This window comes from Trichechus manatus, unplaced genomic scaffold, assembly GCF_000243295.1.
Source record: "Trichechus manatus latirostris isolate Lorelei unplaced genomic scaffold, TriManLat1.0 scaffold00027, whole genome shotgun sequence".
In the NCBI taxonomy this organism is placed as follows: Eukaryota; Metazoa; Chordata; class Mammalia; order Sirenia; family Trichechidae; genus Trichechus; species Trichechus manatus.
In genome coordinates, this window is record NW_004443963.1 from 5,863,396 (window position 1) to 5,885,932 (window position 22,537).

The following is a 22,537-nucleotide window of genomic DNA, read 5'->3' on the forward strand; positions in this document are numbered from 1 at the left end:
AAACAAAATCAAAAGAAGAATAATATTTCCTGATATGTGACTATTATGTGAAATTCAAATTTCAGTGTGCATAAAAACCAGTTGCCGTTGACTCATGACGACCCCATGTGTATCAGAGTAGAACTGTGCTTCTTAGGGTTTTCAGTGGCTAGTTTTTCAGAGGTGGATTGCTAGGCAAGTGGCAGTCTGCTTCCGTAAAGATTACAGCCTTGGAAACCCTATGGGGCAGTTCTGCTCTGTGCTATAGGGTTACTATGAGTCAGAATCGATTCTATGGCAATGGGTTTGTGTGTGTGTGTGTGTTTTGGGGGGAAAGGTGTGAAGAAGGAGTCCCTGAGTAGTACAAACAGTTAAGTGCTTGGCTGCTAACCGAAAGGTTGGTGGTTCCAATCCACCGAGATATGCCTCGGAAGAAAGGCCTGGAAATCTACTTCTGAAAGATCACAGCCATTGAAGCCTTATGGAGCACAGTTCTACTCTGAAACATGGGTTCGCCATGAGTTGGAATTGACGCCATGGCAACTGTTTCTTTTTTGGGGGGGGTGTGGTGAGGATATGCCTGAGTGTTGGAGAAGACAGTGGCGGAGATGCAGGCATTGGATATGGGAGCAACAGTGGAAATCTTTCTTTGTTACAAGCCAGTTATCTCTCTTCCTTCCCTCTTGTTTCTTTTTCCTTTCTCTATGCCTTTTTCTTTGTCAGACAACAAGGCTTTGTTGCTCATTTCTGATGAGCCTTCACTTTCTTTCCTCAGTCATGCGGAGGAATCCCTTTGGTGTGGACATCTGCTGCCGAAAGCGGTCCCGAAGCCCCTTGCAGGAACTCTACAACCCGATCCAGGTAAGCCTTGGGAAATTGCCTGCTTTCATGGCTCTGTGATCATGTGTCATTTTGTTTTTGATTGCTTTGACAGAAAATTTCTACTAGTGTGTTCCTTGGGGGTTTGGAATTTCTTCCGCTGCCTGGCATTTTACTTTCAATGGTTGCTTTCTTAGTTACCCTTTCTCCATATAATGTCTCTGCAATCTCAGGGAGAGGTATTCAGAATTGGAGAGGTGCCTTGGTTTGGTGCTGGACTAAGCTTTCAGTGGGAAAACCCTCCTGGGGAAGGACTGAGCTTTCAGACCTGCCCAGGTTTTGGACCAATGAGATCCACGCAATCGCAGGTCCAGTCTCAGCAATGAGACCCTGACATTGAAGAGCTGGCTGGCCTGTACTGTCTCTCGTAAGGCACCATCGAAGAAGGATTGCACGTGGGAAAACTCAACACCTGCTCTCACATCCCATTATTCAAGCCCAACAGTGCCCCATGAGCCACACCTCAACCTCGCCAGCTTGGCAAGACTCCCTTGTGTGTAGGGACTTTTTGCTAAGTGACTGTCACAGTAAATGTGACTCATTAATTTAACAAGGCAGCACACGTAGCCTCTACACTGTTGATTATTAAAAGAACTACTCTTTGAACAAAATAAGCTCCAACCATGGAAAAGTATCTTCCTTAGAGAGCTAGGAGCAAAGTTAGGAGGCATGGTTGCCATGGCAATGGCTTTGGTGGTGTGTGTGGGTCTTGACGTGGACACTCCAGGGCTGGTCCTTTTGCAGGAACACTAATTAGCACTTGACACTGAGAGCTGGTGCGTGAATAACTAAAAACAACAACTGCCAACTTTCTACAGCTGATGAGAAACGAAGAAAAAAGTTCTGTTTGGCTATAGTCTCTAGGCTTTATTTTGTATCAAACTCTTAATTTAGTGTTTGGTGGAGGAAAACAATGCTTGGGCATCGAAGGTACCAAAAGCTTCCCAGTTTTGCAGAGGGATGAACTTGAGAACTTTCTGATCCCACAGTTCTTTCCAATCTCTCGCACCCGCTTCTGGAAAATGAACTCCTGAGTTTGTGCATTATGGGTGGCCTAACCAGGTTAATTCATACCCTTCCAACCCCCACCACCTTGAGCTCTAAGTATGACTAGGCCAGATTAACCAGGTAACTGCAAACTCAGTACAGGTAGTCCCCAGTTTATGAAGTATTCAAGTTAACAACAAACCACACTTAAACGACCTTTTTTTTGGGTACATCTTACTCTTAGTACTATGTTTCGGCGAGCAATTTCCTGATGTTATCATTCTCAGATGTTCACTTGCAAATGTTCAGTTTCATGATTTACTATTCAAAACACTGCTGGATTTATAAAAATACTGATAACAAAAGGCAATAGTAATGAAAACTTTTAAAAAAAGAAGTATTCAACTTACGTCAGAACCGACTTGCGACAAAGTTGTTGGAACAGAACCCCGTCATTAAGTCGAGGACTACTTGTATTGCCTGAGGCTTCATTTACTAGGTTCCATGGTGACTCAACAGGGAATCTGATATTCGAGTTTCATTTGGTGCTAAACTATTTCACTACTGCAGGTGAGTCTCCCAGCTTGTTCATAAACTCTATTCTCAGGAGCGGACAGAATCGGGCTTTGATGAAGGATAGGGTTTCTGGTAAGCTGTGTTGAAAATAACACATGCTACTCAGATGCAAACCATTTCTTTTTGTTGACATCCTCTATTCTCAGTTCATTTTCTCCCTTCAAAACAAAACTGCTGAAGCGTGACTGCTTTCCTGAGGAAATTTTATGGGCAATATATGGTGTCATGGGAAGAGCCATTCTGAAGCATATGCCTTTCTGGATGGGAAATCCATGGGCTGTGCCTATCCTGTTCACCGATGCATCCCCAGCACCTAACACAGGGCCTGGCCTATGGCGGATGCCCCCAAATATCTGTGGTTGAAAGAATGAAAGCCCAGGTTCAAATTCCGACTTCACCTCTAACTAGTTGTGCAACCTTGAATACATGATGAGTCTTCATTAGGGGTCAGTTTTTCCAACTTAAAAATCTCTCTGGAATGTTGGGAGCAGGAAACGATTTTGAAATGTTGGGGTGGTAGAAGCGTGATTTGTTGATGGGATGGCCATGAGGGTCGCTTCAATAGCTGAAGCCTTGACTTCAGAGCCAGACTGGGTTCAAAGCCTGTTTCATTATTTATTAGCTATGTGGTTGTGGGCAAGTTGCTTAACCTCCCTGTGACTGCTTACCCTCCTTCACCACGTAGTGTTAGCAATACCTACCCTCAGGGTCCTTAGAAGTGAGGATGGTGAGACTTCAGCTTGCTTACTTTGGGCATATCATCAGGAAAACCAGTCGCTAGGAAAGGACATGGTAGTTGGTAAAGTAGAGGGTCAGTGAAAACGAGGGAAACCCTCAATGAGATGGATTGACACAGTAGCCAAAAGAACAGGCTCAAACATACCAGTAATCGTGAAGATGGCACAGGACTGGACAACATTTTATTCTGTTATACATGAGGTCGCCATGAGTTGGAGCCGACTCGATGGTAACTAACAACAGCGACCCCGCAGGGTTACATGAGATGATGTGCCTTGTCTGGCCTCCCATGGAGTTATTTCATTCATGGATTCGTTTATTCACTAATTCATTTATTCATCTGCCATTACTGAGTGTCTCTATGTGCAGCACAGTGCTGGGCAGCAGGCACACAGGAGTGATGAGGACACGTGAGCTTAACCCTACATGTCTTCTGGTTACTCTGGTTATCCAGGGTTGATATGAATGAGTTGACTGGCAAGGTAGCCTCTTCCTCGTTCTTTTGTAAACCAATCAAAGAAGGGATGACCATTCTAGGTAGGGGACTATTTTCCTTCCAGTAGTGTTGAGCGTTGTCTAGGTGAAATTCTCATTTAGCACTAGGCTAGGGCTTAGGGAAATCTCTGGGTAATGCAAACGGTTAACGTGCTCGGCTGCTAACTGAAAGGTTGGAGGCTTGAGTCCACCCAGAGGCAACTTGGAAGAAAGTCCTGGTGATCTGTTTCTAAAAAATCAGCCACTGAAGACCCTATGGAGCACCGTTCTACTCTGACACACATGGGGTCACCATGAGTTGGAGTCGACTCACTGGTGACTGGTGGGGCTTGGGAGGGAGGTGGGTCTGGAGAGGCAGCTCTGGGCATCATCTGTGAGACCGGGGAGGAGTGACTCATCGTCCTTCATCAGGAATGTCTTGGGCAAGCTGTCTGGCTCCTTCAGCCGGCAACTAGGGAAATGTCCCTACAGGAAAATCACCCTATTTCCTTGGGATGTTTTTACTTCGGCTGGTTTCCTTTACAAGCTGCAATTATGTTCTATTCCCACGTGAGTTCAGTGACACTGTCTTGGTGATAATTTGAGCTGCCCAAGGCTGGAACGTTAAGAGGAGAGAAGGAAGTGAGGGCTCCTGTTTAGTTCGGTTTTGACACATTACAAACTTTGTCCCTGATCGGGCTTGGTTGCTGTTTCGTGTCTTGGCCAGCCAGCCAGGCTGTTGAAGTTGCCAAGTCCGGAACGATGTTATCACAGAGGGAGATGACGAACTCGAACCCTCTAATCGGTAGAAGCCAAACTTTTCCGGATATGGAGCTTCCCCTTTTTATGCTGACTGGTTATTTGGGTTTGATATATTATGGCAAAAACAGGAACCGTTTGTTTGAGATGATAAGAAACCAACCTTATGGCAAGAAGGCACTGCCTTAGTTTCCATGTGCTGGGACTATATGCCAGATACTATGTAGGTACTTAAAAGCTTCTCATCTAATCTTACAGTAAGCCTGGAGATAGGTGTTTGTATTAGTTCCCTAGAGCTGCCATAACAAAATACCACAAATTGAGTGGCTTATTAGAACAGAAATGTATTGTCTCACAGTTCAGGAGGCTGGGAGTCTGAATTCAGGATGTCAGCCTTGTTCTTGCTGAAGGCTCTAGGGTAAGGTACTTTCTTGTTTCTCCCAGCTTCTGGTAGCCCCGGGCGTTCCTTGGCTTACAGCTACAATATAACTCTAGTTGTCACATGGACATCTTCCTTCTGTGTCTCTGTGTCTCTTTTCTTTTATAGGACACCACTCAAATGGGATTAGGGCCCACCTTACTTACTTCCTGTTAATTTAAGGATAACATCCTCAAAGACCCTGTTTCCAAACAAGGTGTCATTTACAGGATTCACCCCCAAACCAAACCCATTGCCGTTGAGTCGATTCCAACTCACAGTGACCCTGTGGGACAGAGTAGAACTGCCCCATAGGGTTTCTAAGGAGCACCTGGTGGATTCGAACTGCCGACCTTTGGGTTAGCAGCTGTAACTCTTAACCACTGTGCCACCAGGGTTTCCATTTTTATGAGATTAGGATTTTAGTATATCTTCTGGGGGAACACAGTTCAATCCATAATAGTATTACACCCCCATTTCGAGTATGTGGGAGCTGAGGCTAAGAAGGTCACACAGTTTGCCCAAGGTCACACAGCTTTAAAGAAGTAGAGTGAGGATTCAAGCCCAAGACCAACTACAAACCCAGTTTTTTTTTGGTTTTGTTTTTTACCTCTATGCTGTACCCTCTGTTACTAGCAAAATTGTCTTCTCTTGGTAGGCACTATCCCATTCATCTCCCCTCCAAAACAACAACAACAAAAGTCAACCCCAGATTTTCATTGGACAAAGGCTTAAACGCCCCCTCAGGAAGGTTGGCCGTAATCTGATTTCAGTGTCCAAGGTTTTCTTATTTTAGTGCCCTGCAAAGCTCCAACCATTAAAAAAACAATTGTTTAAAAAAAGTTGGTGGTTGATATTCTTAGAAAAACTGCACTCTGATGTCTTGTAATTTTCCCGGTTCTCTGCTGTCTCCCTGGCCCCAAAATAAAACATAATTGCCCATCAGATCAGCTGTCGCCAAGTCACGGAGAGTTCAGAAGTTGCCAACTGCATATTTGTGGGCCGAGCACATCTGCGGGCTGCCCTGACTCGGCTTCGGCTCCCAAGGCAGAGCTGTGTTGTCAGCCATTAATAGGGCATAATTGCCCCCAAATGCCAGCGAGGGTGAGACAGCTTGTTCTTCTGCTTCGCCCACCTGCTGGGTCCTCTGGCGGGTTCCCCGAAATCTTCACAGCAGCACTCGTGGTTTAGACCTGCCCTGCCTGGTTCTTTCTTTAGCCTTTACGTTTGCTCTGTGATTACCACGTTCCAGGAAGAAAGATGCACAGCCCAGGGGCTAACGGTCAATTTCTAAGATCTGAGTCCCTGGGTGGAGCAAACAGCTAAGCACTCGGTTACTAACCAAGAGTTTGACGATTTGAACCCACCCAGAGACATCTTGGAAGAAAGTCCGGGCGATCTGCTTCTGAAAGGTCACAGCCTTGAAAACCCTATGGAGCGCAGGTCTACTGTGCAACATATGCGGTCACTATGAGTCGGAATCGACTTGACAGCAACTGGTTTTTGAGTCTAGGAAGCTTGTGTAGGGTTTACCAGGTTCAGTTGTCTGCAGGCTTTCCTGGGCATCTTTGCGGACCAATTCATAATCAAGGGATCTAGTGGTAGAGAATGCCCAGTAGTTGTCCAATAAACAACTGCAGATTTGCATTTTGCTTACAGAACCTGGTATTTGCCCTAGTCAAGGAGAGGCCTTGGGTGCCTAGCTGGAGCTAGGCTAAGCAAGAGTCACCCCCAAGACCTCTGCTGTCAGATAGCATACTTTGGTGAAGCTTGGAAACCCAGGTCACTGGCTCAATTGATTGTTTTAGATTCATTAACGCTCATAGTAGCCCAAGGGGGAAGAAACTCTCCTAGTCCCAAGTTAAATACCTTTCTCAGCAATGCTTGCCAAAATTATTTCTTCTACAGACGTTTATTGAATATTGCTGTTAGGTGCCGTCGAGTCAATTTGCAACTTATAGCGACCCCATGTGACACAGTAGAACTGCCCCATAGGGGCAGATAACCTTTGCGGGGGCAGATCGCCAGATCTTTCTCCCAAGGAGCTGCTGAGTGGGTTCGAACTACCAATCTTTCAGTTTAGCAGCCGAGCATTTAGTTGTCGTGCCACCAGGGCTTCTTATTTATTGAGAAGACAGAGAAAAAAGACATGGGGAAGAGAGGCACCTAAGTAATATGACATAAGTGCTATGTATGGAAGCCTTTCACAAAGTTCTACAAGAGAATCAGGAGGGAGTAATTAACCCCTTGAGGAGTTGTTCACAGTGGGAGGCTTCACAAAGGAGGTGGTATTTGAGCCGGGCCTTTGAAGCTCCACTGGACAGAGAAGAGAGAACAGCATTACAGAGGGAAGGAACAGCACAAGTGAGGTCTGCAGGCGGGACATCCCACAGCGCATTCAGAGAACCATGAGGGCTTGTGGCTGGAGGGAGAGTGCATGTGGGAGCTGGTTGGACAGGAGGCAGTAAAGGCAGCCTGGAAGGAGGTGGATAAGGTCTTTTCTGCTGTTCCAGAGAATTTGTCCTTTATCCCACCAGCAGGGTTGGTGGTCCGGAGGGGAGAGGAGATGCTGTAGGTGATGGCTTAGGAACCAGCCTGTCACAGTGGGCGTTTGGCTTCTGCTTTGGACTCAGCCGCTTGTTAACTGTGGGTCTTCAATAAGGCAAATGATGTCCTCTCCTTGGCGTCAGTGTCTTCATCTGTAAAATAAAGGTGTGAACTAGATCAATGATTCTCCACCCTGGCTGCAAATCACTCACACCCAGCACTCAGGGAGCTTTTAAAAATGACTGGTGCCCACGTCTTAGCCCCAGTGATGCTGTTTTAACTGGTGTGGGATATGGCCAGGGATTTGGTACCTTTCAAAGTTCTGTAAAAAAACAAAACAAACAAACAAAAAAACAGTTGCCATTGAGTGGACTTCGACTCATGGCAACCCCATGTGTGTCAGAGTAAGAACTGTGTTTCATAAGGTTTTCAGTGGCTGATTTTTCAAAAGTGGATTGCCACGCCTTTCTTCTGAGGTGCCTCTGGGTGGACTTGAAACTTCAACCTTTCAGTTAGCAGCAGACCACCACCCAGAGACTCCCAAAGTGCCCTGGGTGATTCTAATGCGCAGCCAGAGCACTGGGGTGGAGTGTCTTTAAGGCCCCCCCTGCCACAGTTCTAAAAATCTGATTGTTTGATTTTATCATAACCCATGATGTGAAAAGTAGCTAGAGCATACCCACTGAGGTTGTTCACCGTAATTTGTACTGTCTTTATATGAACACCCCCATGTTAATTTTTTGCACTTAGCCTCACCCACTAGGACATGGAGATGAGTTTATCTCATCTCTGCCATGATCGTAGGTCTGATGTCTCATGTGTTGGAGAGTCAGCCACCATTATGTAGACAAGTTCAAGAAGCCAAGCTCCAGTATATAGTGACCTCAAGCAATGCATCAGGAGGTGCCCCTTGAAAGGGACACTTGAACCACTCCCCTCTGGATCCTGTAAGGAGAACCTGGACTTGTTCCATGCCAGGCATCAGATGGGTACTTCTGAAGGATCAGCCACAGTCTTCAAATAAGCGTGAAGGGGAAAAAGGGCTCTGTGGTTCAGATTGCTGCTCGGGAAGAATGATGCTGAGTGGGCTTATATGCTGCGGAAGGCCAGAAAGAGCAGACATTGTACAGTCCCCAACTCTGGTCAGTTAATCCCTTCATTACCAACCACCTGGTAAATGACGAGTCCATCTAATTATCTTGCTTTGACCCAACAGCTGTCTACCAGCCAAAGAGGGATTAATTGATTTAGTTGTAGACTGGCTCCTTATGCAAAGATATTACTTACTGTCAGCCTAGCAGAACGGCAGCTGGCTGGCAATGATGAAATATTACATTAACCTGATCTTAAACACAGCACTTGGGAGAATGCTTCATTATTAATTGCAAATTACAATAGATGAGCGAAGCCTATTGCAAAAACCAGGGATGGTGGGCTGCCTCTTTCACTGTGGATAGCGGCTCCATTATTCTTGAACCAGGAAAGCTGCCTTGGTCAGGTTTCCAATCAAGCCAGGACAGATGGGGACTCTGAAGTCAGGCAGGTTTGGGTCCGAGGAGAGGACTGGATGCCTGAAGGATCTGGGGAATCCCAGCCCAGCTGTATGACTTAGGGCAGTTACTGAACCTCCCTAAGCCTCAGTTTCCTCATCTGTAAAATGAGAGCAACATACAAGTCTTAAAGGTTTATGAGGATTCAAAATCATGTATAAAAAGCACCAAAGACAGTGCCAAGTCATTGTTGGTGTTAATCAGTAGGCATCAATGATGTGGGTCGAGTTAGGTAACCTGGGACTTTTCCTAGGGTGTCTGGGCCCTTGCCGTGCCCCTCTACCGCAGGCTCAGACATTTGCAGATGCACATGGGGAATTTTGTTGAATAATAATAAGATAGATGATTTCCTCCTGCCTGGAAGCTACTAGCTATTCATGGTGAGCATTTCCTAACAGTTTTGATTTATGGTATGTGTCTGGCAGGCTCTGTGTTGATTAGTAAGCTCGATGCACTCATTTATAAGGCCATGAGTGCCTGTATGTGTGGGCACATGTGTGTGTATGTACGTGTGTGCGAGCGTGTGTGCATGTGTGTGCACGCAACTCATATCCTGGAAAATGGGCAAATACAACTTTTAAGTTTTAAAAGTCTCCTTGTGGTCGTGCTTGTCATAACCCTAGTACCTAGCTAAGTGCCTCAGTAACAGTTGTTATATAAGACCCCGTGTCTGGGTCGTGTTGATGTCATGCCTTGGATCTCATCATTTGATCCACATGTAAATCAGGCTTGTGTTACAGGCAGTTGTTTTGTTCTGTTTCAGGAGCTTCATTGGACCCAATATATTCAAATCTGGATAGAAAGCTCTGTGCCCTAATGGGGTTTCTCTGTGTCAGCCTTTGTGAATATAATCTGGCATATTTCAACTGGGGAAGGGCATTCATGTGACAAAACAACCTCGGCAATTTCCAAATGGTAACACAGCTGTACGAGCTACCATTTTCGGAAAGCTATTTCCTGATTACCCTCAATTATAAGAGGCCTCTGCATAATTTGATTTTTCTGTAAATTATGAAACTCAAGTAGCTTCTCAGCCAATTGGATTTTAACCTTGTCGGCATGGACGGAGCTGAAACAAAGCCCTGGTCTATTTTCATGTTTTCTGTGGGAGAGATGTGTTGGAGGAGGGGAGGAGTGGGGGGAGCACCTGCTTTTCTTCCCAGCATCTGCCTGCAGGTCTTGTGGGGTGTGGGGTTTCCATCTTGCCTCTACTACTAATTCCTGTGAGATCTGGGGCAAATTGCTGAACCTCTTTAAGCACCGGAGATCTGGTATGAAAAAACAGGGCTAAAATACCAACGGTTCAATTATTTAGTATTAAATTAGAAAACATACAGAAAATTCCAAGCACATGGCAAGCTGCTCAGTCAATGCTGATTTTTTATTAGCTCAGATGAAACTTCCTCCAGGAAACTTTGCTTGATTTTTCTCCCCCTCAAGCCTGGGTTAAATGTCTTTCTAGAACAGTGCTGCTCACTGAAAATATAAAGTGAACCATGTATGTAATTTAAAATTTTTAGGAGCCACAATTTAAAAAGTAAAAAAAAAAAAAAAGCAAATGAAATTAATTTTAATAGTGTATTTTATTTAACCCAGACCAAAAAAGCAAACCGAACCTGTTGCCGTCGAGTCGATTCCAACTCATAGCCACCCTATAGGACAGAAGTAGAACTGCCCCATAGGGTTTCCAAGGAGCACCTTGTGGATTAGAACTGCCGACATTTTGGTTAGCAGCCGTAGCTCTTAACCACTGCACCACCAGGGTTTCCTGTGCCATCCACGGACCTTTTATTTCACTCTTATATAGCACATCTCAGTTTGGACTGGCCATATTCCAGGTGCTCAGTAGCCATGTTGGGCAGTCGTGGTCTGTAAAATACACCCTTATTCCCCTCCCCCATGCTCTCATTTCTCTGGTCCATGTCACTTACTTGGCTTTGAGCCCATTGACGGCAGGGGCTGTGTGTTATACTTCTTAGTGTGCCCAGTGGCTCCTTCAGTCCAGCCACAGAAAATGTGCTCAGTAGATGTTTGTCTTGAAAGAAAATACAGCCCAGAATGCTCCTTAGAAGCGAGGACGGCAAGACTTGTTCTCGCTTACTTGGGACATGTTATCAGGAGGGACCAATCACTGGAGAAGGACATCAGGCTTGCTAAAGCAGAGGATCCGTGAAAAAGAGGAAGACCCTCTATGAGATGATTGACACAGTGGCTGTAACAATGGGCTCAAACATACCTACTATTTTGAGTTTGGCGCAGGAACCAGCAAGTTTCATTCTGTTATGCATGGGGTCACTATGAGTAGAAGCAACATTTGTGCAATGAGCGAAGCCACCTTTCTGTGTCTCGACCACCTGGAGGTGTCCAGTGTGTGTGTTCATGCTGTGGGGGTAACCAGGGCATCCCCCCTCCAGAGGTTCGGAGGCAGCTAGCCCCTAGGTGGGGTGGTTTCCCAGGACCCCAGTGAGATCCCTTTGTCCCAAGAGTGCACCTCCCCTTTAGGCTGATGCCTGGTATTTCTCTTCAGAACATCCTTTCTGAAGTGTAAGTACAAATACTGTGGAAGGACTGACAGTTCGAAATGTATTAGTCATTTACATTTTGACTTTGATTTCATCAGATTCTTTCTTGAGAACAGAGTGTGGCAGGTGTATGCAGGTTGGAGAGAATAAGAGGAGCGGATTGGGTGCTTGCGGGAACTGGAGAAAACAGGTCCCCTATGATCCCACCCGTGTGAAATATCTAGAATAGGTAAATGCATAGAGACAGAACGTAGAGTCTGGGCTGGAAGAGGGGGCGAAGGGGATATTGTTTAATGGGTACAGGGTTTCTGTTTGAGTAATGAAAACGTTTTGGAAATAAATAGTGGTAATGGCGGCACAACATTGTGAATCTAATTAATGCTGCTGAATTGTATACTTACAGGTTAGCAGGGCAGGTTTTATGTTGTCTAGATTTTACCACGCACCCAAAAAATTCCGATGCCAACGCCACACCCCAGACCAACAAAATCAGAATTTCTGTGGCATCAGTATTTTTTTAAAAGCTCCCGGGTGATTCCACTGTGCGGTCAGTTTGGGAACCAGTGCTTTATGCCTTTAATAATCAAAGATTGGTCCACGCCATCACCTGGAAGCTTGTTAGAAATGCAGAAGCTTGGCCCCCGCTCCATACATGCTGACTCAGATTCTATATTTAACAGGTCCCCAGGTGATGTATGGGACCCTGTTAGGGAAGTGGTTAAGTGCTCGGCTGCTAATCAAAAGGTTAGTGGTTCGAACACGCCAGCCGCTCCAGCAGCTCCGCAGGAGGAAGGTGTGGCGGTCTACTTCTGTAAAGATTACAGCCTTGGAAACCCTATAGGGCAATTCTACTCCATCCTGTAGAGTCACTATGAGTCGGAATCGACTTGACTGCAGTGGGTTTGGTTTTTGGTGTCTCCAGGTGATGTGCATGCGTATTAACTGAGGAAGCCTCCTTCGAGAACTGCCCAAACCCGGGAGCTCCTAGAAAAAGCAGGTGTCCAATGTGTTAGACAATATAGGACAAGTGGTATCTGCATGGATCTGCATGGATTGCTGGGATGGGGAAAAGGAGAAGGGGTTCTTACATCTTTCAGCACGTGGCATGCTTCTGCTTCTAGAAACTTTGGGAAATAAAAGCAGTGTTTATGCAGCCATGGAGTGCTTGTCGGTAGCAGGAAGCTGAAGTCCCATTGAACTAGATAGACAGGCAGGCACTGATCCTCTCAGTTCCTCTGGGAGCGTTGTTGTTGTTATTAGCTGCCGTCCATTCAGCCCCCAACTCATGGCGACCCCACGCACAACGTAATGAAACACTACTCAATCCAAATCCCCATGATTGGTTGGAGATAGGACCATTGTGATTCATAGGGTTTTCATTGGCTGATTTTTGAAAGTAGATCACCAGGCCTTTCTTCCTAGTCCATCTTAGTCTGGAAGCACCACTGAAACCTGATTAACTTCATAGCAACATGCAAGCCTCCACTGACAGAAGGGTGGTAGCTACACATGTGGACTCAGGGCCAGATTACTCAAGAAGCAAGGTACGCATGGTCTTGCTTGTGCGTACTTACTAATCTGTAGTGAACAATTCCACCTGTTTTTCACTATATCAGATATGTAGTGAAACCCATGTGAAATTGTTCACTACAGATTAGTACGTAAACACAAGTAAGCCCATGCGTACCTTGCTTAATATAAGCTGGTGCCTACCTTGCTTATTGGTTAGTTCACCCCTGTGATGTGGTACATTGGCCAGGAATCGAACTTGGTTCTCCCACATGGAAATCAAGAATTCTGCCACTGGACCACCATTCATAACTGGCTCAACTCAGGGAGAAAAGAAATGTGATATTAAACGGGCACCCTGGAAGCAAAGATCATTGTGGTGCCTCTAAAGGGCAGCCCTGTACTTCTTGGGGGCTGGGTCCCTGCAGTGAAGGGGATTTGCGGTGTTTGGAGCTGAGCTGGGCTCTCTGGGGCAGCCACACTCTTCATGGATCAGGCTGCTCCTGACCTCACTTGTCAAAAAATAGTAAGGAGGAGCCCGAGGTGGAATAATTTATTTCACTTGAGCTAAAGAGGTACACAGGGTAGCAGGTAAAAGTGGGGCTTTTGGAGTCAGTCTGCCTGGGTTCTAATCCATACTTATTAGCAAAACAACCTTCATTCAGTTTTCTAATCTCTCTGTGCCTCAGTTTCTTTATCTGTAAAATGGAGATAATCACAGTACCTACCCTTTGGAAGGAGCCCTGATGGCACGGGGGTTAAGTACTCAGCTGCTAGCCGAAAGGTCATTGGTTCGAACCCACTAGCCACTCCACTGGAGAAAGATGTAGCAATCTGCTCCCATAAAGATTCCAACCTAGAAAACCCTATGGGGCCGTTCTACTCTGTCTTATATTGTTGCTGTGAGTCGGAATTGACTCAACAGCAATGGGAGCGCTTCTAGATTGCTACAGAAATTCAATGACTTAATTTGTGTAAGGTGCCTAGAACAGTGGCTGGCAGTAAACAGTCAAATATGTCAGCGATTATTACTATTTTTTGTTTTTACCTTTATGCACTCCTCTTTAAAACTTTCCGCTATTCTTCCTTCCAAAAAAAAAAAAAAAGCGGATCGCGCAGTTTGGGTTTCAATAACTGCCTCTAGAGAGAAGTTTCTCTCTCTTGCTCTCTTTTTTTAGTATTTTATTTTGTTTTAGGTGAAAGTTTACACAACAAACTAGGTTCCTGTTTAACAATTTTTATACAAATGGTTCCATGCCGTTGGTTACAATGTTTACAATGTGTCAGCTTTCTCATTATTTCCATTCTGTTTGTTCTGTTTCCATTGATCTAGCTTCCCTTCACCTCCTTGCCTTCTCATCTTTGCTTTTGGGTAAATGTTGACTGTTTGGTCTCATATAGTTTATTATTTAAAGAAGCACATTACTTACAGATGATATTGTTTATTTTATAAGCCAATCTATTATTTTGCTGAAAGGTGACCTGCAGAAATGGCTTCAATTCCAAGTTCAAAGGGAATAGTCTCAGGGTTCCCCTAGTCTCTATTGGTCCAGTAGGTCTGGCCTGTTTTAGGAGTTTGAGTTTTGTTGTACATTTTTCTCCATTCAATCTGGGAACTTCTATTGTGTCCCTGGTCAGAACTGTCAGTAGTGGTACCGGAGCACTATCTAGTTCTTCTGGTCTCAGGTTAGAAGAGGCTGTGGTTCATGTGGGCTATTAGTTGCGTGTTAGTTGCATGGACTAGTTTCTTCTTTGAATCTTTGACTTCCTTCATTCTCTTTTGCTCCATATGAGTAGAGACTAATAGTTGTATCTTAGATGGCCACTTGTAAGCTTTTAAGACCCCAGATGCTACTCACCAAACTAGGATGTAGAACGTTCTTTGTGAACTATGTTATGCCAATTAACTGAGCTGTCCCACAAGATTATGGTCCCAAGCGTTTTAACCCAGTAAACCAATCCCAAGAGTTGTTTGGATATGTCTAGGAAGGCTCTTTAACTGTGCCCCCTGTGTGGTTTGTGCCCCCTATATGCAGCACACCCAAACGTGTATATACATATATCTACAGATACACCTATATGTGCACATGCATTTACTCGCGTATGCCTTCCTATTCACATATATGCATCCATATCTACCTACATAACAACACACGTTTTTTGATTGTTTTTACTGTTGTTGCAAAATTTTATATGCTGTAGCATTTACTGAAATTGTCCCTTTTTCTCGTGTACTTCTTAGTGTCTTTATTTACCTTGGTCAGGTTGTATTGATTTCACCCATATTTGGGATTGCCTTTCCCATCACCAAAAGTAACAAGTTTCTTCTATCTAGAAAGTGATCCCCCCCACCGCCGATGTCTGTTAACCAATCAAAGAACTTTGCTTTCTGTGTGTATATCTATTCTTCACTTTTTACAATAGTGGGACCATACAATATTTGCCTTTTTTGTGATTGACTTATTTCACTCAGCATAATGTGCTCCAGATTCATCCATGTTATGTTTCATGGACTCTTCATTATTCTTTATAGTTGCATAGCATTCCATTGTGTATATGTACCACAATGTGTTTATCCATTCATCCGCTGATAGGCATTTAGGTTGTTTCCTTCTTTTTGCTATTATGAACAATGCAGCAATGAACATAGGTGTGCACATGTCTGTTCATGTCACTGCTTTTATATCTCTAGGATATATGCCTAGGAGTGGGGTTGCTGGATCAGAAGATATTTCTATTTCTAGGTTTTTGAGGAAGTGCCGTACTGTTTTCAATAGTGGTTGCACCATTTTACAATCCCACCAGCAATGTATAAGAGTTCCAATCCCTCCACAGCCTCACCAGCATTTGTTATTTTCTGTTTTTTTGATCATTGCCATTTTTGCAGGGGTGAGAGAAGCTTCTCTTGCCCAATGACTTTTAAGACCCTCATATTCAAACAACCTGTTGCTTTTTTTCCAAAGTAATTCTGAATGCATCATTCCCCATTTTACAGATGGCGAAACTGAGGCACAGAGTTTTTGTTTTCGTTTTTTTTTTTAAAGTAACAAGTGCAAGGTCATCCAATCAGTTGGGGAATTGCAGAGCCAGGATTCACTGCTGCTCTGGAGCCCATTGTTCTTGGGACTGTGCCACCTGCTCCAGCTCAGCTGGATGAATGGAGCTCCTTTGACTGAAACTCCTTTAATCTTGAATTCAGTGGTCTTTAAATAGACATGAAACTTCCTCCCTTTCCAGTGGTTTCGAGGAGGAGTATATGAGTGCCTATAAATGGCCCTGGCTCCATGCCTGCCCTTCTTGGTAGGTGGTCAGTGGAATTAAATGGGGTGAAGACCTCCACCCTTCATGCTCCAGGCACACCTGGGTGGAATGATGTGCAGCTTGTTCTTGGAGGCCCCTCCTGTCCAGCAGGCAGAACTGCAATACAAGGGGAGCAAGGCATGATGGGGTGTGTCCACCACGTCCTGTGCCTGGAACTTGCCTCTGCTTCCTGGTTTCTCATTCTCTCCCAGAAACTCACTCAGACCCCTCTGGAGCCAGACAGAGCATCCTTGGACCAAGACCAGCTTTGCTCAGGCCAGAGACCGTGCCTGAAATAGGGAAGTACTTCGTGGAGCCCTGGTGGCACAGGAGTTAAGAGCTCGCCTGCTAACCAAAAGGTCAACCTTTTGAATCCAGCAGCCGCTCCTTGGAAAGTCTATGGGGCAGTTCTACTCTGTCCTGTAGGGTCACTGTGAGTCAGAATTGACTCAGTGGCAGTGGGTTTTTTGGTCCGTGGTTTGGAACCTAGTTTTGTTTCCACTGAAAAAAGAGCTGGGAGGCTGCTTTTAGATGTTCTTTTTTTGAGCTCTTCCCTACCTAGGCACAGGGACTGTCTGTAATTTTCCTCCAAATTCATTCTCCTTGTCTGGAGGGCCTGTTTTCAGTGTGTCCCAAACTCAAGTGTACACACTGTGTGACGGCCATCTTTCATCCACTTCCAACCAAGAATCAGTGTTCAGACAGGAATCAGGAGAATTCTCTTTCTTAATTAACAGAGTCCTTGGGTGATCAAATGGGTTAATACTCTTGGCTGTTGACCAAAAGGTTGGTGGTTCTAGTCCACTCAGAGGTGCTTTGGAAGAAAGGCCTGGTGATTTACTTCCAAAAAACCAGCCACTGAAAACCCTACGGAGTGGTCGTACTCACACACATGGAGTCGCCCTGAGTCGGAGTCAGCTCAATGGCAGCTGGTTGTTGGTGCCTGATTTACGGGAAGCACAGAGCCAGTTAAAGCAAGCCCCATACAGGTAGCTGGGAAAGGACAACCATAGGTGCTTTCCATTTTGGGAAGGATTGCCTACACTGATCAGTAGATCCACTGGGTTTCTGATTCCCCAGCCTCTCACAGACCACCAGCAGTAGTTGGTAGAGGGAGTTAAAAGAAAGTTAACTCATCCCCCAAGCTTATTCATCACTCAGGGTTAATAAGGAATTAAATAACCTCACACTGAGCCCTTGGTTTTTGCAGATGGAACATTCTGTTTCTACTTCTCAACAGCAACCTGAAAGTCCGTCAACAAGGAACAACTTGTAATCTTTGCAGAGGGACAAATTTGAATTGGAGAAAGCCTGTCCCTTAGCTAATAAGTGAGCCCAGCCAACTACCTAGTATGGCAGCTTTGTAATTCTGTAATTGTCATTCCAGAAGAACCTTCATTGAAGGTCTAATGGGGCCACTTGAAATTTGCATTGCATTTTGTAGGGGAAATTGCATACTATAGTGACATTTGGAAATTAGGAAGCTTGAAGGCTGTCTTGGGACATGTCCCTCAAAGGTATTTTATCACCACATAGACTGACTCACATTTGGGTCTTTCCCTCATAGGACAGTTAATCTCAGTTCAGAATTTCATCCTGTGCTCTCGGTAGGTTTTCCTTCATTTTATAGGATAAATGAACTGGTGCCTGAAAAAAAAATGTGACTTCTTTAAGGAACTGGCAGATACTAGGGAAGCTCAGAAGCAGCTGACACCCAATTATTCATGGTCATGGGGGAAAGGAATTGAATGAGAAATAGAAATCCGCAGATAATCTCCAAACCTCATGTTAATCAATAGCCTTCCCTTCCAGTATGCCTTTATCCAGTGTGAAGAAATAGGCCGACTTATCGCAGCCTTCAAAACAGAGATCGTGAGAGATGGGTGCACTAGGTCTCTTTGCCAATTTCTTTCTTAATGAGAAGCATCTAGAAAAACTGAAATTCTTTATTATTATTATTATTAATTATTATTCGCCCAGAATAAAGTGTTCTTTTTCTTGAGCAAGTGGCAAAATCAGTGAGCAACTGGCTTAGTTTGTTGGTTGGTTTATTCGTTGTTTGTCTTATCACAAAACAGCATGTAACACTTTTTCTTTTTGCAAAAAATAATAACAATAAATTGGGATTCAGGCTGAAATAATCTTGAAATAAAAACCAGGAGGAAGGAGACTAATCTGAGAGTCAATTGCAATTGATAATTGAGTCTCTTTCCCCAGGATATTATGGTGTAACTAAATCAGAGGGGAAGAAGGGATAAGCATCTTGTTAAGATAAAGCCTTGCCAAATACAGCCTCTGGCAAATTGCTGCCATTTGTTATCTGATTAGTACACAAGGTACAGTCTTTCTTGAACCTAAGATACCCAGCTTATCTTTTTCAGTTCGCTTGTGCAAATTTAACTTGCTAAATAGCAATGTTCAAATCCAGTGCAGACCTTGGAAGGCAGTGGTGCTTGTGATTTGGAGCTTATACTGTGGGATTCTGGGAATTCCATGGACCACAGCCACCCATTTATGGGGCATCTCAAGGCCTGGCCAAAGGTTTTGGCTGTTAAACCCCAGTTAAGCGAATGGGTTACAGACATCCATTCTTCCTCTCTGGTGTTGACTTTGGCTCTGCCCTTGACCTAAAAAAACCAAAACCAAAACCAAACCCATTGCAGTTGAGTTGATCCTGACTCATAGCGACCTTGTAGGACAGAGTAGAACTGCCCCAAGGAGAGCCTGGTAGATTCTAACTGCCAATCTTTTTGTTAGCAGCCGAACCCTTAACCGCTACACCACCAGGGTTTCCGCCCTTGACCCAGGATCATTTAAAACCCAAGTTAATGGCCTCCTAAGCTATGGTAGACAAAATAATGTTCCCCCCGCCCCCCCCAAAACATATTCACCTCCTAGTCCCTGTAACCTGTGAATATGCTACCTTACATGGTAAAAGGGACTCTGCCGCTGTGATTAAATTAAGGATTTTAAAATGGGAAAATTATCTGGATTATCCAGGTGGGCCCAAGTTCATCACAAGGTTCTTATTAGAGGGAGGTAGGAGGGTCAGAGTCATAGAACGAGATGCGCTGATGGAAGCAGAAGACAGAGTGAAGTGAGGAAGGGGCCACAAGCCAAGGAATGTGGGCAGCCTCTAGAAGCTGGGAAAGGATTTTCCCTAGAACCTCCAGAAGGAGTGGAGCCCTGCCAACATCTTGGTTTTAGGGCTTCTGACCTCCAGACCTGTAAGATAATGCATTTGTGTTGCTTTAAGGCAATAAGGTTGTTGTAATTTGTTACAGCAGCAATAGGACACGAATACGTAAGGACACAACTTTAGTTGGAGCTGGGCTTCCCTCCCCCACGTCCAGGGTCTGAGGGAGGCCTGGGAGATGCTGAGTCTGTGACATCAGGAAAGCAGTATCAAGCAGCAACATGGTGAGTCAGAGAAATGGGAATGTTGATGATGATGATTGATGATGAGGATTAAATAAGGTACCATAAAAATTCCTAGCAAATCTAAGCTATACATGAGCAACCATGGGGACAGAGCCACTGGCTCCCACCTCCAAGGAGACACAACAGCCTAATCCTCCTATTTGTAAGAACCTCTTTGACAACCATGTTGTCTTAATTATTTGGTGCTGCTATAACAGAAATACCACAAGTTGATAGCTTCAACAAACAGAAGTTTATTCTCTCGCAGTCTAGTAGGCTAGAAGTCCAAATTCAGAGTACCAGCTCCAGGAGAAAGCTTTCTCTCTCTGTTGGTTCTAGGGGATGGTCCTTGTCATCAATCTTCCCCTGGTCTAGGAGCTTCTCAATGCAGGGACCCCAGGTCCAGAGAACATGTATGCTCCTGGCACTACTTTCTTGATGATATGAGGTCTCCTGTCTCTCTGCTTACTTTTCTCTTTTATATCTCAAAAGAGATTGACTCAAGATACAACCTAATCTTGGAGATGGAGTAGTTGCCTCATTAAAAATAATGCTCCAAAGGCAAGCTCTTAATAAATGATCAAGGTGAGGTGAAACCTAAAAGTCTAGACTAGAGTGAGGAGTAGAGCATGCTGGTTAAGAACATGAGTTCTAGAACAGATAGTCCTGCCAGTTACTAGCTGGGTGACTTGGGCAAGTTATTTAACCTCTCTGTGCCTCATTTTCTTTATCTGTCAACATAGGGATAATAATAATAACATAGGTTTGTTGTGAGGATTAAATGAATATAAAGCAAGAAAATCCTTAAAACAGTGACAGGCACATAGTAAAGGTGTGCAAATCAGCAGCAGCAGCCACAACTACATTCAGGGTCAGTTGACTCCTAGTTCAGTGCTCGGTCCATGACTGCCCACATACCAAGAGCCAAAGTACCCTCAAAGCCATCTCACTATGCTGGAGCATTCTAAGGGGCTAACCTAAGTTAGTGCATTTAGCTTTAGACTAGGTGTCAACAAACTTTTTCTATAAAGGGCCAGACCGTAACCATTTTAGGCTTTGCGGGCCATAGGGTCTCTGTTGCAAATACTCATCTCTGCCCTTGTCGTGTGAAAGCAGCTGTCTTAGTTTCCCGGTGCTGCTGTGACACAAATACCATAAATTGTTGTTATTAGGTGCCACTGAGTCGGTTCTGACTCATAGAGACCCTATGTACAACAAAACGAAACACTGCCCGGTCCCACGTCATCCTCACAATCGTTGTTATGCTTGAGCCCATTGTTGTAGCCACTGTGTCAGTCCACCTCATTGAGGGTCTTCCTCTTTTTCACTGACCCTCTATTTCACCAAGCATGATGTCCTTCTCCAGGGACTGGTCCCTCCTGATAACATGTCCAAAGTATGTGAGACAAAGTCTCGCCATCCTTGCTTCTAAGGAGCATTCTGGTTGTACTTCTTCCAAGACAGATTTGTTCATTCTTTTGGCAGTCTATAAGTAGATGGCTTTAAAGAGCAGAAGTTTATTTTCTCATAGGTCTGGAGTTATAAGAGTTCGAATCAGGGATTCTGCCATGTTGATCCCTTCCTCCTCAGTAGCCCCAGGTGTTCCTTGCTTCCTTAGTGATCCTCAAATGCATCTGTCTTGCCCAGTGTACGCTTCCATATCTGTGTTTAAAAAAACCCTTTGCCGGGAGTCCTTTCCAACTCATAGCAACCCTATAGGACAGAGTAGAACTGCCCCCTAGAGTTTCCAAGGAGCACCTGATGGATTTGAACTGCCGACCTTTTGGTTATCAGCCGTAGCTCTTAACCACTACACCACCAGGGTTTCCATCTATGTTTAATCTGCTCTTTTAATAACTCAGAAGTGAGTAGGGTTAGGACGCACCCTACACTGGCATAACTTCATTAACATAACAAAGAAAATCCTATTTCCAAACAGGATCACGTCCATAGGTATAGGTGTTAGGATTCCAACACATATTTTGGGGTGACACAGTTCAATCCATAATCCATAAAAGCAGCCATAGATAATACATAAATGAAGGGGCTTGGCTGGATTTGGTCTGAAGGTGGGCCCTGCCTCAGACAGTATGAGAGCCAGGAGTGCTAGCTTTGAATCCTAAGCTCATCGCACCACAAGGGTGTTCTTGAGCAAGTTACAAAGGCTGCCAGGACTCAGGCACCTTGCCTCTGAAAATGGAAATAAGAATGCCTCCCTCAAGAAAGGGTGAGTTGTTACATTGTTGTTAGGTGCCGTCGAGTCGGTTCCAACTCATAGCGATCCTATAGGACAGAGTAGAACTGCCGCATAGGGTTTCCAAGGAGCAGCTGGTGGATTTGAACTGCCGACCTTTTGGTTAGCAGCCGAGCTCTTAACCACTATGCCACTACATGATTAGGTTGTAAACTATAGCGTATGGTGCACAATGTGGCCACTTATATTTTGTTGCTATATAGGGTCGCAATGAGTTAGAATCTACTCAACGGCAGTGAGTTCGGTTTTTTGTTTGGTTATTTTGTTGCTAATGTACAGCCGTGGGCCAGGCCACCCATGGAAGATAAAGCATGAAATGCTTGTGCACTTGGTGTAAATTGTTGAGCTCAGGCTGACCCGCCCCACTGTCCCTAGCTGCAGTACGAAATCAGGAAAGAGTTATTTAATTTCAATTACTTTTGTCTTATTTTGGGATATGAGAAACGTACCAGCCTCTCAGAGCTTCCCTTCACTGCCACGAGATGGTTCTCAAGGAACAATGCCTTTGGATTAGCCCGCGTTGATCTCCATTCTGAAAATTGCAAATGAGCAAAATGACTTTGATGAATGAGGGCACCGAGAAACGCAAAGCTTGTTCTCAATGTCTCAGGCTGGAGGAGTGAAA

At 44.7% G+C, this 22,537-nt stretch overlaps 1 protein-coding gene across 3 annotated transcripts in view; it reads left to right on the plus strand.

Moving 5' to 3' along the window:
• The window catches only part of CHST11 (carbohydrate sulfotransferase 11), a 337,639-nt gene that overhangs the window by 163,816 nt on the left and 151,286 nt on the right, over nucleotides 1-22,537 (plus strand). For all 3 annotated transcript variants that reach the window (XM_004373779.2, XM_004373778.2, XM_023728993.1), the window contains exon 2: nucleotides 755-840. In XM_004373779.2, coding sequence (XP_004373836.1) covers nucleotides 755-840 — 86 coding nt within the window. The remainder of the gene's footprint in view (nucleotides 1-754; nucleotides 841-22,537) is intronic.